This window comes from Coregonus clupeaformis, chromosome 17 (genome assembly GCF_020615455.1).
Source record: "Coregonus clupeaformis isolate EN_2021a chromosome 17, ASM2061545v1, whole genome shotgun sequence".
Taxonomy (NCBI): domain Eukaryota; kingdom Metazoa; phylum Chordata; class Actinopteri; order Salmoniformes; family Salmonidae; genus Coregonus; species Coregonus clupeaformis.
In genome coordinates this window covers 2,610,158-2,624,530 of record NC_059208.1, presented here as the reverse complement: position 1 = coordinate 2,624,530, position 14,373 = coordinate 2,610,158, and the positions used below count along the sequence as shown (strand labels likewise).

The following is a 14,373-nucleotide window of genomic DNA, read 5'->3' as shown; positions in this document are numbered from 1 at the left end:
ACTGCAATGCAGTCTGGGACAGCTGTAGACGGGATTGTTTGGGCTTTGTGAACCTGAACGTAGGGCAGGTGTGGTTTTGATGGTGGTTTGTTATTCAATCATAAAGGCAAAGACCTCGCAATCTTAGAATATGTAGGATACACTTTATTATCTAACCCGTGAGCGTTGTATGCTTACTTGACAAGTGCCACGGTTTAACCGAGTCGACGCCAGGGGCCCGGCAGCAGCAACATCAATACGGACATTGCTATCACATAACTAGCAAGGATACATTTCCCACTGTGCCAATTAGCGCAGACTGTTATTTTTCTTAACTCGTCAAGATGGATAAATAATTTAGTGACAGTGTTTTACAAATATCCTGCTAACGGTAAGCATTTATCGCCGAGTGTCGTGGCCGAGGAATAACAGACAATCGTTGCTAGCTTTGGGACAAAACATCGGGAGTTAGTCAGTCTGTGTGATGATGTGTCCCAAAGCTAGTCGTTGCAGGCTGTACCGTTACAGCTAACTAAGTTACCTGGTACTATTGTAGCTATCTGGGTGTTGTATCCTTGCCTTGACTGAGTTAGCTACCTAGGTAGCATATTTACATGGAGGGGCAGGTTTTGTTGACCACGCAAGACTTATTACGATAGGTGATGTCATTCAAGTTTGGTTGCGAGTTATGTCAGCCGCCTTGATAAGTGTATAACGTCGTTAGCCTTAGAAATAACACTTGTTTTCTTGTCTACATCTGTTTAAATAGGTGACTTGCTAGCTAGTTTAATCGTGTGTTTTATAAGTTGCATTCTTGTAAATATATTTAGTTGGTGTCATTATGAAATTAGGCTGTCTCTTGACAACTATTTCAACTCTTGCCAACTAGCTACAGATCCATATAGCTGCAACTACAAAGACCAGGGCTGTCATTTAGTTTCCCGTGTCACCCACCCCATGAAGAACACATTTCATTGTGAGGCACTGGGCAGGGATGTCATAAAATATATTTATATATTATCTTTAACTCTGTGTTGTTGGAAATGGACCCATAAGTAAGCATTTCTCTGTCTACGAAGCATGTGACAAATAAAATGTGATTTGGTTGTATTTGGAACCCAACTCTCTCACATACATCTCTCTGTTCAGCTCTCTCTCTGTTCACTTGACTTCTCTATTGTCTTTTGAAGCCCATCTATCTACCTCTCCCATCCCTAAGGCATCTGTTACATTAAGACATGTCTAGAAGAAGACACTCATGATTCAGCACGATCTTCATGAACCAACGTTAACCGTATACATTTCTTGTACCCTGTCAGACTTTGCTCCTAATAAACATTTGTCATTTGTATATGACTGGTCAATAAACAGCTCCATCTGTGCACTATCATCAACCCATGTGCTTCTCCTCTGTAACTCTTATTCTGACAGATTGACTGCCACTGGCCTGCACATTAAGGACACATGTAGTGTGAGACTAATGAAGCTTCCATACGTAACATTCTGATTAATCACTCGCTATGACTCAGAGTAATGATCTTCTCTCTCTGCCGACGCATTCACTCCAGGTGTGATGTGTGTATGTGAGCCTGGTGTTGGCCAGTAGCAGAATAACCACCCAGGAGGATGAATGCAGAGGAAGTGGAGCTGCTCAGTGACTCCAAGTACAGGAATTATGTGGCGGCGGTGGACAAGGCCCTCAAGAACTTTGAGTACTCAAGCGAATGGGCAGACCTCATCTCTGCACTGGGCAAACTCAACAAGGTAACGACCACAAACATTTACCCGTTTGGATTCTTCACATATGTACATTTTGGTTGGGAATGGATACACAATGACCACATCAGCAATTAAAACCGGATCTACATAGTCTAATGCGCTAAATGCTTCATATTTTTTTTACGCCAACTGTTGTGGAAAGATGTAGATTGGCCACTGGTATCCCACGTCTGATGTTTGAATCTGTTTCTCATCTCTCAGGTATTGCAAAGCAATGCCAAGTACCAGGTGGTGCCCAAGAAGCTGACGATAGGCAAGCGTCTGGCTCAATGCCTCCACCCGGCTCTGCCCAGCGGGGTGCACCGCAAGGCCCTGGAGACCTACGAGATCATCTTCAAGATCATAGGGCCCAAGAGGCTGGCCAAAGATCTCTTCCTCTACAGGTACCAACTAGGCTACTGGATGTCAGCACTTGTTAAGGACAGTAGTAGTAGAGAAGTACAGTATCTTTATTTTAACTGGAGAACATATCATAAACTGAATTTGAACTAGTAAAGTAAGTAAAGAAGCCTTGTCCAAGCCAGAATGGTCCATAGGGCAGGAGCCTGTTTCTGTAGCGTGAGGTAGCTTGATGTACAAGTACACCCCCTGGACAGAACACTAGTCTATCACAGGGCCTTACCCTCAATCCATCTCCTTTGAACTAGTAAGAGAATGAAAATAATACATGTGGATTTCATTCAGTAGTTATTTTTCTTCAGTTGACCGATCTACCCTATAATTTCCCCTTTACTCTATTACCCCACTGCCTAACACCTGTCCCCTGCCTTCTGTTTCAGCTCTGGGCTGTTCCCTCTACTCTCCAATGCTGCTATGTCTGTGAAGCCGGTGCTGTTGGGCTTGTATGAGACGTACTACCTGCCCCTGGGAAAGACCCTCAAACCTGGCCTGCAGGGGCTGCTGACTGGGGTCCTACCAGGCCTGGAGGAGGGCTCTGAATACTATGACAGGTAAGAGATGGAGGGCTGGAAAAGAGAGATGGATGTCATTGAATGAAGTGAATTGCTAATTACGGAACGAATGTAAAAAAATAAAAATATTCATTCAGAATCAACCTTACTAATAATTCAATTATCTGGGATTCAATTGTCTTGTTAATGTATGTTTGATTTGCAACCCAAATTCAGTTATTTCAATTCAATGCAATCCTCTCCAGGACCAACACGTTGCTGGAGAAGGTGGCTGCGGCGGTGGAGCAGTCGGCCTTCTACAGCGCCCTGTGGGGCAGCATCCTGACCAGCCCCGCCGTGCGCCTGCCCGGGGTCACCTTTGTCCTGCTGCACCTCAACCGCAAACTCTCCATGGAGGACCAGCTCTACGTCATGGGCAGCGACATCGAGCTCATGGTACACGAAATGAAGAATCATTTTCAGAGACACTTGTCTTTTTCCTTTATCCCGACCCCCCAAGATACACACACACACACACACACACACACACACACACACACACACACCAAGTAGAGCTTGTAGTGCCTGTGTTTGTGGAATATTTAGAAATCATTAGTAGTGTATTCATGATGCTCACTGAGAAATGAAGTCATTTCTCAGTACCCCCTGTATATAGCCTCGCTACTGTTATTTTACTGCTGCTCTTCATTTATTTTTTATTTTTTACTTACCACTTATTTTTCTTAACTGCATTGTTGGTTAAGGGTTTGTAATTAAGCATTTCACTGTAAGGTCAACGGCCGTTGTATTCGGTGCATGTGACAAATAACATTTGATTTGATGTGAACTTGTATTGAGTAGGGCCAGGAGTCTTTCCTAATCAAATGACCTGCTCAGAAAAAAACTCTGGGCCCTACTTTTTTCCTGGTCGGGAAGAACAAACAGAAAATGCAATAGGAGTCAACCTAGTCTGGTTCTTCTGAAGTTCTACATATTCACTCATTTATTTGCAGTACATTAGATAGATGTAAATGGGGCTTGATTTAACCCTGTGTGTTGTGTCGCACCCTGCAGGTGGAGGCAGTCAGCACGTCGGTGCAGGACTCCAGTGTTCTGGTCCAGAGGAGCACCCTGGACCTGATCCTCTTCTGCTTCCCATTTCACATGAGTCAGGTAAGGACAGATCTGGACTGCTCTGTCAGCACTGCTCAGCACACAAGACAGCAGTCACAGCACTGTTGGGAACTGGCCATTCTTGATGATGAGGCTATCCGACATCCAGTGAGAGGGAGAGAGAGCATGCAGTGACTCACAGTGGATGCTTGTTTGGCCGTTCACCTCTCCATTCAATCATCGAAGCACAATGTGCCTCAGAGCCCAAACAGCCCAAATTACGACATCCTTTCTTCCAATTCAGAACTCATCTGACCTCTGCTATTATTTCCTTATTTTTGTGGTGTGTGTTGCTGTTCCAGGCTACCCGTCCAGACATGATTCGGATCCTCTCTGCAGCGCTGCACGTGGTTCTGAGGAGGGACATGTCACTCAACCGCAGACTGTACGCCTGGCTGCTGGGTAAAAGACACACAATGGTTTCCGTTAGCCGGTGTTAGCCAGTAATAGCCGGCTTTTGGCCATACATTTTTTTGAAAATCCGATAAATAAAATTGGCGCCGGCCAATTGTCCGGGAGATGAAGAAATAATCCCATTGCGAAATAATGCTTTTTAGCCTATTAAATGATGGAAATACCAGTCTATGTAAATACATTTGACTGGTCGTACTTATCGGTCTATAAGTTAATTAGCATAATTCAGTTGAATTAAATTGGCGCGTGTGTACAGTATATTTGTTATGTATCCTATTTATCACGTGCGTACAGCATACAGATACAGAGCCTTTTAGCGGAAAATATGTCAGACAGCGGGATAGTTGCTGCTACAGCATCTCAAACAGCAAAGGCAACGGAAGTCAGGCTTCATCAGCGCGTCACACACCAATTTGCAATGAGTTGTGTCAAGTTGGCTGGATGTCCTTTGGGTGGTGGACCATTCTTGATACACACGGGAAACTGTTGAGCGTGAAAAACCCAGCAGCGGTGCTCCCGGGACCTACCACCATACCCTGTTCAAAGACACTTAAATATTTTCTTGCCCATTCACCCTCTGAATCCATGCGCTTTTAATGAGAATATATAGTGTATCAACATTTTAAGCTAAACGTTCTGATCTGTTGCATCAGAGTCATTGCTTTTTAACGTTTTTTTAAATGTAGCCTAGGCCTATTGGTTGTATGAATTAAGGATCTATCGTCCCACAACTGTCCCAGAGTCAGTTTGGAATAGGCTATTTCTTTCTCGCACAGAATGACAATATGACCAATAGAATAGGTAAACTTTTCTACTATGGGGGATAGTAGATTGACATAGGCTAGTGATTTTGCTGTTCGTTACTCGCTCATCTTGTTGGCTGAGGAAAAGTAAATATGGACAGTTATTGAAACCTCTTCGAAGTGCACATCAGAATTTGGTAAGAAGGACCGCACATCGTTGCGTCCTCGTCTTGCATGTTCTTTTAATATGAATTACCATAATATACATGTGATTTCTGTCATTCTGATCACCGTGGGTGGAAGCCCTAATCAGGTCACGCACCCAATGCATATGGGTCCGGAACATTTCCGGTGAATTAAAGTGCTGCTGGTCAAATGTCCGGCGCCACATTTTCATAATGAAAACCCTGGTACACAGGCACAAACAGGCACATGCACGCATACATACCACTGCATACGTTCTGTACAACTTAGTATAGTTGAGCTGTTGGACTTTGCCTGTTGGAATGATCATCTGGCCATATATGTCTTGTGCAGTAACATGTCTTGTAGCCACATTTCCCAGTGCTCATTTCCCTACTTTGTTTTCTCTTATTTGTGTCTTACTCACTGTGGATAAAAATGCTGGTAAGTGTTTGCTGATCAGGGCTCATGTTTTTACACTCAGAAAAGCTTGTTTGTTTGCTAAATTACTGGTAACTCAATCTCACCCCACCCTCTTCTCCCTTGTCTTCCGTCATATTGTGTGTGTGCTGTGCTCCTAGGCTTTGACAACAATGGTGTGAGGACAGGTCCTCGCAGCTCTCGACAGAGCAACCCTGAGGACCACGCTACCCACTATTTCAATACCTACTCCAAGGACATGCTGGTCCAGGTACGCCCTGTACGCACACACACCCACCCACTTACACACACACCCACACACACCCACCCACCTACACACACCCACCCACCTACACACACACACACACACACACACACACACACACACACACACACACACACACACAGGCCATATACAGGTGTTTTATGGCCTTCTATAAACAAACATGCGTACAAAAACAAGACAAGCTGTTCCAAGTGCATTTGCACAGCCTTCAAATACAGATTGCTAACACACACACTTACAAGACAAACTGTTCCAAAGCTATTTGCATAAATTACTATTTTCAAAGACCTCAAAGTTTGAGTGGATCTTGTGAAAGGGAGCATGGTAAATATTCCCCCTCTGTGCCCCCTTTTAATCTCTACCCCCCCCCACACACACATACGCCCTTAGGGGTCTGCCTGTAATGCCTGTAGCCCCCTACCTCCACACCCCACCTAATCCCAGGGGCCTTCCCTTTGAAGCTCTCCCAAAATCTGCTCCATGCCTGGGCCACGATCACACACTATTCCCCCTTGTAATGCAGTGTCACGCTCCAACAGCATTGGCCCTTATGATGGTGGGGCCTACATGTGATGTGTCCTGGTACTCCAGGGGTCGGGACAGACAGACAGGGGCTTTAATTTGTTCATCTGCCATCTGTTCATGGACACTTGTTGCGTCTCCCCCCTGCTGGGAAATGGGGCTACTGCAGGGACCGTCCGTTCCCCGGCCCCATCCGCTTCTGTTAGACGAGGCATGAAACACACACACACACACACACACTAAAGGACAAAAAGAAGACTTGCCGTGGAAAATATCCCCCGGCCCTAACCCCAAAAATGTAATATATATATAGCTAACCAGCTGAGTCCATGTGCTGCCGTCTGTCTCGGGAGTTGCTTTGGTCGTTCTGTATTTTCTGAATGCGGTTTGATCCAGAAGTTTTGACCGTGTGTGTGTGCAGGCAATGGTGGGGATCCTGCAGGGGAAGGCCCGAGGCAGTGAGGAGGAGAGCGTCCTGATGCATGACCTCAAGCCTTTCCGCATTCTCATCAGTCTGCTGGACAAACCAGAACTCGGTACGGGTATATTACTACACCCATCAGACCAATGCAACACATATCATTCATGTCACTGTTACACACTGAATAGAACACACACAGCATTTTGGTCATAGTGACCCACATATCACTACTGGGCCGTGTTCAGTAGGGAACACCATAGCAAAACGTTTCACAGCTGACAACTAAAATTAGCGCTTCTTATTGGACAACTCCAGGTAGTCCCTCCCCGTTTCAGTCCATTTCCTTCCATTTGGTGCCTAATGACCCTATTTCCATTTGACTGTTCTAGATATGTTTGTAAATGGACATGATCAGTGATTGATTTGTAATCCTGTGTGTTCCAGGACCAGCCATCCTGGAGGACGTTCTGATCGAGGTGTTCAGGACATTATACACACAGTGCCGAGCAGAGCTGGACCTGCAGAACCACAACCCATTCAGCAAGGACCATGCTCATCTCAGCAGGTTGGCCAGCTTGTGTGTGTGTGTGTAACACTAAACACATGAAAAAAGCCAAATCTTTAATAAACATTGTAAGCTAAGGGTGGTATTGATTGTTTCCCTCAGCAAACTGCGAGAGAACAAGAAAACTGCAGAGCTTATCAAAACGGCCAATCTCCTGTTCAACTCTTTTGAGCCATACTACATGTGGGACTACATCGCTCGCTGGTTCGAGGACTGCTGCAGGTCTGTGTGTATGTGCTGCTCCATGTGTGTATGCTGACATAGTAAGATGGCGAGATAGAGCCTGGGTCGTGTTCATTAGGGCCACACCGTAGCAAAATGTTTCGCAACAGAGAGTAAAGTTAAGCATTTCTTATTGGACAAGTTTGGGAGAGCTGAGTTTAAAGTAAACGGGTCACTGTCCATCTTGCAGGAAGGCAAAGAATGGACCAGGGAGTGCTGGGAGCACAGAGTCCTCAGGGCTCTCATTGGTGGAGTTCTGTCAGCTGGTGGACTTCCTATTGGATATTGTGTCCTTGGTGAGACACACACACTTCTCTCCCCGCCTTCCTTTCTCACTCATACTATAGTATCTCTATACAGAACAACAGCCATTGAAATATCAGTAATATTTACTAATTATAAGTCGCAGTTTCTGACTGTGACTGCTCATGGCAATCCCTTATGGTGTGTGCTGTCTTTCTATCGCTGTGTGTGTGTGTGTGTGTGTGTGTGTGCAGTGCATTAACAGGTTCTAGAACTGCCTGTCTTTTTTAGTCTCATTGCATCTTCTAGTAGAGAGAATGCTGGTCTTCATTTCCAGTCTGAATAGGTTGGAGAGTCTCACACCTTAATTACTGTCTGTGTGTGTGTGCACAGCATGTGTGTAAGTGAGTGATTGCTTGCGGCCGTGCGCATGTGTTTGTGTGTGTGTGTGTGTGTGTGTGCGTGCGTGCAGATGTTTCTCTGCGTGGGTATGTTCTGCATACAAAGTGTCCTCTGGCCTATGCTCTGCTTGCTCCTGTCTGTTCAATCTATCTGCTCTCTCTCCTTGAAGCCTACTAGAAGCATGAGGGTAATCTGCCAGGTAAAGTACTGCTGTCTCCTGCTTCTTCACCCTTCACCCCGCCTACCTGCTTTACTGTGGCTTGGATAACATTTGAGCAACATTCCTAAAGGCAATTTTTCATTTTTGCTCTTTTTCTGGCTTTGGATATGGTTATTGTACTTCAGAGTGAGTGAAATAGGCCTATATTATTGGGAATATGGTGGATTTTCTATGTAGTCCAATAGAATTGGGATTTCTTTGTACGAATATACTGTATATATATTCATAGTTTGGTGGGGGATGTTGTGAAAATGAAATCTCAGCCCGGTGTGTCATTGTCCTGCATGCACAGAATAATATGCTCCCATTGCTCACATATTTAAAGAAGTAGCCTATGGCTTTTTGAAAATGTCACATTTGTTTATTCTTCATTTGCCCATCGTTTACATTACTTTTTTAATGTCATTTGTAAAAATAAAAAAGATTCTAGGAAAATGTACAATATAAGATGACAATGATTTGAGGAAGCCTGCTCATGATTAAATATTTTAGTGGGGGTTGTATTTTTCAAAGGGTTTAACCTCTTAAACTCTGACGTCCGCTGATGGCTTTTTCTAAACTACGCATAATATTGTGTACTACCCTCATAAAGTACAATGCTTTCCAAATTTTGTTGTGTTACAAAGTGGGATTAAAATTGATTTATTTGTAATTTTTTGTCAACAATCTACAATTCACAACAATACACAAATCTAAAAGTAAAAGAATGGAATTAGAAATATATAGATATGGAATTAGAAATATATAAATATAAATATTAGGACGAGCAATGTCAGAGTGGCATTGACTAAATACAGTAGAATAGAATAAGGTATATACAAATGAGATGAGTAAAGCCGTATGTAAACATTTTTAAAGTGACTAGTGTTCCATTATTTAAAGTGGCCAGTGATTCCATGTCTATGTATATTGGGCAGCAGCCTCATTGGTGCAGAGTTGACTAGCCGGGTGGTACCCGGCTAGTGATGGAATCACCTTTGGCAGCGATTATAGCTGTGAGTCTTTCTGGGTAAGCTTTGCACACCTGGATTGTACAATATTGCACCTACATACTGTACAAATAATTATCTTGGCTTAGTAAAAAATTTAAATATTCAAGCTCTGTCAACTTGGTTGTTGATCATTGCTAGACAGCCATTTTCAAGTATTGCGATAGATTATCAAGCCAATTTAAGTCACTACTGTAACTAGGCCACTCAGGAACATTCAATGTCGTCTTGGTCAGCAACTCCAGTGTAGATTTGGCCTTGTCTTTTAGGTTATTGTCCTGCTGAAAGGTGAATTTATCTCCCAGTGTCTGTAAAGCAGACTGAACCAGAGTTTCCTCTAGGATAAGGGTCTGTAAAGCAGACTGAACCAGAGTTTCCTCTAGGATAAGGGTCTGTAAAGCAGACTGAACCAGAGTTTCCTCTAGGATAAGGGTCTGTAAAGCAGACTGAACCAGAGTTTCCTCTAGGATAAGGGTCTGTAAAGCAGACTGAACCAGGGTTTCCTCTAGGATAAGGCCTGTGCTTTGCTCTATTCCATTTATTTTTATCCCCCCAAAAAACTCCCTAGTCCATAACATGATGCAGCCACCACCATGCTTGAAAATATGAAGAGTGGCATTCAGTGATGTGTTGGATTTGCCCCAAACACAACGCTTTGTATGCAGGACAGAAAGTTGATTTCTTTGCCACAGTTTTTGCTGGATTACTCCCTATTCCTAGCCAGTTACACAATCTAAATGTAATACATTTTAAATTCAGGCTGTAACACAACAAAATGTGGAAAAAGGGGTGTGAATACTTTCTGAAGGCATTGTACATTTAGGTTTCAAAACGTTAAGTCCTACAAGCACATCCTAAGTACTGTTAGAAAGATAAGAACTGTTGGATTCTGATAAAGAAAAACAGTGTGACTACTACAGAGCCCGAGATGCATCAGGCAACAACAACAAAAAAGTTTTTTTTTTGTTAGTTTTTTTCTTCAGAAAGTATTTTAACCCCTTGACTTATTCCACATTTTGTTGTTATAGCCTGAATTAAAAATTGATTAAATCGATTTTTTTCTCTCACCCATCTACACACAATAACCCATAATGACAAAGTGGAAACATGTTTATAGAATGTTTTGCAAATGTATTGAAAATTAAATACAGAAATATATCTAATTGACATACAGTTGAAGTCAGAAGTTTACATACACCTAGGTGTAAAACTAGTTTTTCAACCACTCCACAAATGTCTTGTTAACGAACTATAGTTTTGGCAAGCCGGTTAGGACATCATCTTTGTGCATGACACAAGTCATTTTTCCAACAATTGTTTACAGACAGATTATTTCACTTCATTTCATTAATTCACTGTATCACAATTCCAGTGGGTCAGAAGTTTACATACACTAAGTTGACTGTGCCTTTAAACAGCTTGGAAAATTCCAGAAAACTATGTCATGGCTTTTGAAGCTTCTGATAGGCTAATTGACATCATTTGAGTCAATTGGAGGTGTACCTGTGGATGTATTTCAAGGCCTACCTTCAAACTCAGTGCCTCTTTGCTTGACATCATGGGAAAATCTAAATAAATCAGCCAACGCCTCAGAAAAAAGATTGTACATCTCCACAAGTCTGGTTCATCCTTGGGAGCAATTTCCAAACGCCTGAAGGTACCACCTTCATCTGTACAAACATTAGTACGCAAGTATAAACACCATGGGACCACGCAGCCGTCATACCGCTCAGGAAGGAGACGCGTTCTGTCTCCTAGAGATGAACGTACTTTGGTGCGAAAAGTGCAAATCAATCCCAGAACAACAGCAAAGGACCTTCTGAAGATGCTGGAGGAAACAGGTACAAAAGTATCTATATCCACAGTAAAACAAGTCCTATATCAACATAACCTGAAAGGCCGCTCAGCAAGGACGAAGCCACTGCTCCAAAACCGCCATAAAAAAGCCAGACTACGGTTTGCAACTGCACATGGGGACAAAGATCGTACTTTTTGGAGAAATGTCCTCTGGTCTGATGAAACAAAAATAGAACTGTTTGGCCATAATGACCATCGTTATGTTTGGAGAAAAAGGGGGGAGGATTGCAAGCCGAAGAACACCATCCCAACCGTGAAGCATGGGGGTGGCAGCATCATGTTGTGGGGGTGCTTTGCTGCAGGAGGGACTGGTGCACTTCACAAAATAAATGGCATCATGAGGAAGGAAAATTATGTGGATATATTGAAGCAACATCTCAAGACATCAGTCAGGAAGTTAAAGCTTGGTCGCAAATGGGTCTTCCAAATGGACAATGACCCCAAGCATACTTCCAAAGTTGTGGCAAAATGGCTTAAGGACAACAAAGTCAAGGTATTGGAGTGGCCATCACAAAGCCCTGACCTCAATCCTATAGAACATTTGTGGCCAGAACTGAAAAGGCGTGTGAGTACAAACCTGACTCAGTTACACCAGCCCTGTCAGTAGGAATGGGCCAAAATTCACCCAACTTATTGTGGGAAGCTTGTGGAAGGCTACCCGAAACGTTTGACCCAAGTTAAACAATTTAAAGGCAATGCTACCGAATACTCATTGAGTGTATGTAAACTTCTGACCCACTGGGAATGTGATGAAAAAAATAAAAGCTGAAATAAATCATTCTCTCTACTATTATTCTGACATTTCACATTCTTAAAATAAAGTGGTGATCCTAACTGACCTAAGACAGGGAATTTTTACTAGGATTAAATGTCAGGAATTGTGAAAAACAGAGTTTAAATGTATTTGGCTAAGGTGTATGTAAACTTCTGACTTCAACTGTAAGTATTCAGACACATTTCAGATTAATGAATTCAGTTATACAACTGACTAGGTATCCCCCTTTTCCCCCTTGGGGCGGGGTACCCCTTCAAATCGTCTGATGCGGTACTGGGTCCAAAACAACCACTCAGAGTTGATCAGGTTAACTGATAGTTCTGGAAATGCCTACAAAGCCATGGTAATGGTATACATTTTGTCTAATGTGTAGACTTATTTTGAAGAAGAGAGAGGTTAAACACAGAGTTGTACTGATAACTAATAATAATAAATAACTATATAGATTCGGAATTGGATTTTGATTACATCAAGCTCCAACAAGAGCGTTCTCAGACATGCTTGATGCTGCCTTTTTATTTTATTACGTTTATTTGACAGGGACTATTTACAATTAAAACATAAATCAGGTAATGTGATCCGTTGTACCAGATGAAACTAGGCACCTCATTTCCACCTCCAGTCACCTGGCGAGTGGCGACTCCCCTATTCTCCTCTTCGACCCCTCTCACCCTCCTCTTCCTCCTCCCTTCAGGAGACCTACATAGAGATCCAGACGGAGCACCTCCCCCAGCTGCTGCTGCGTATGGTGTCTGCCCTGACCTCTCACCTCCCGGCACTGGGCCTGGGGGAGCTCACCCACTGCCTGCGCCTCTGCTCCAAGATCCTCAGCAAGGTGCAGCCCCCCCTGGTGTCCCCTCTGTCCTTGCCCACGGGCCCCCTCACCTCCACAGTCTCTGCTAAGGAGGAGAAACGGGTAAGGAGTACTGAGATGGTGCCCCAGCCCGGGACACCTATACGAGTTAAATTAACCTTGGTTGTTACAGCCAGAGCATATTCTATAATTTTTGGTGTTTGTGTGTGATGTTTTTTATAATCATTGTATGCATATGTAAAATGTATGTAAAATAGATGCTTAGATGTATGATGAATCAATATTTTGTGCAAACATTTCCCAGGTAATAAGGATCATATATAGGCTACCTTTTCATGACAAAACCAACTGGACTTTGTCTATCCTGACTTACGCTTTTAACCCAGTTCAGTTCCATTTGATCCCGTAAAGCGTTGGTGATGATGAATGAGCTTCAATCATGACCTCTGTCAAGTCAGAAAACATCCTGTTGTTATCTTAGTTCTTCCCTGCCTTTACACAGTTTGCTTTAGCGTATGGTCTCTGAGCGTTTGGTTGATCATAAAAGAACATGGTTCCTTTTACCTCTGAACAGTGAAATCCATGCGAAGGTTAAATAGTTTGCCTTTTGTCTTTGTCCAGTGGAGATGAAATGGAACCGAATTACGTTCACAAGCAAACATACAACCCCCTACACACCCACGTTCATTGATTCTCACTTTGAAAATTAAAACTTTGTCCATCTTTCAGTTCCTAGCGATGACTGACTACCTTTGATAGAACACGAATGTCACTTCTTTCACTTCCTGCCAAATGAAATCATTAGAGCAGGGCTCCTCTGTTGTTGACCCAGCAGAGACGACAGCAGTTTGGCCTGCTTCCCTCGCCCTCAAAAACATAAACAACCATCCAAGGCCCTCATGGTGTCCCCTGGTCCCAGAGCTGGCCCCCACCCCTCTACCCCCTCAATTTGGCTGGGTGGTCCTTGCTCCAGGACTGGCCCTACTGTCCCTCCCTCTCTCCCCAGACAGAGGTGTTAGAAGCTGGGATCAGTCTACTTTCTCTGCCCCCCTGTCTGTTACCTGGCAGTCTGGTAGAGTGTTTCAGTGCTCAGTAAGGCTTGACTAAAAGTTGACAGACTCCTAGGCTGGAGGTAGAGGCCTGGGAGTGGTGCAGGGGAGGGGAGGGGGCACATAGAGACACACACAAGTGGTAACTAACAAACAGCTGAGCCCCTCTCTTTCTCTCAGAGGAGGATCGGACTACCCTATGGTTTCCCCTTGGGTCTGTCTGCTCCATTGGAGTGGAAGGCTTCCTTCACACCCTTCCGCTCTATCCAGCCTCCCTTTCCCTCCCCGCTCCCCCCTCTCCCTTCCTCCTGTTCTCCAGCTACCCTCCTGGGTGCATTTACAGGACGTAGTTTGCCATCTGAGTCCTGGCGCCAGAATGTGGGGAGTGTCTGTGCTTCGAAATCCTCTCCATCCTAGTCTGCGCTCT

General features: G+C 43.8%; 1 protein-coding gene across 5 annotated transcripts in view; it reads left to right on the top strand.

The window, feature by feature from the left end:
- Window positions 1-2: 2 nt before the first annotated feature.
- Window positions 3-14,373, top strand: part of LOC121558615 (protein dopey-1-like) — a 34,648-nt gene continuing 20,277 nt past the window's right edge. The window contains exons 1-14 of one of the 5 annotated variants that reach the window (XM_045226028.1): window positions 3-370; window positions 1,548-1,743; window positions 1,960-2,141; window positions 2,538-2,708; window positions 2,915-3,104; window positions 3,723-3,821; window positions 4,124-4,223; window positions 5,770-5,852; window positions 6,811-6,925; window positions 7,255-7,375; window positions 7,478-7,597; window positions 7,788-7,893; window positions 8,412-8,441; window positions 12,778-12,999. In XM_045226028.1, the coding sequence (XP_045081963.1) occupies window positions 1,606-1,743; window positions 1,960-2,141; window positions 2,538-2,708; window positions 2,915-3,104; window positions 3,723-3,821; window positions 4,124-4,223; window positions 5,770-5,852; window positions 6,811-6,925; window positions 7,255-7,375; window positions 7,478-7,597; window positions 7,788-7,893; window positions 8,412-8,441; window positions 12,778-12,999 (1,677 nt within the window). In that variant the 5' untranslated portion in view covers window positions 3-370; window positions 1,548-1,605. Of the gene's footprint in view, window positions 371-1,547; window positions 1,744-1,959; window positions 2,142-2,537; window positions 2,709-2,914; window positions 3,105-3,722; window positions 3,822-4,123; window positions 4,224-5,742; window positions 5,853-6,810; window positions 6,926-7,254; window positions 7,376-7,477; window positions 7,598-7,787; window positions 7,894-8,411; window positions 8,442-12,777; window positions 13,000-14,373 lie in introns of those variants that run through there. The other 4 variants (XM_045226026.1, XM_045226027.1, XM_045226029.1 and 1 more) reach the window with 4 other exon arrangements.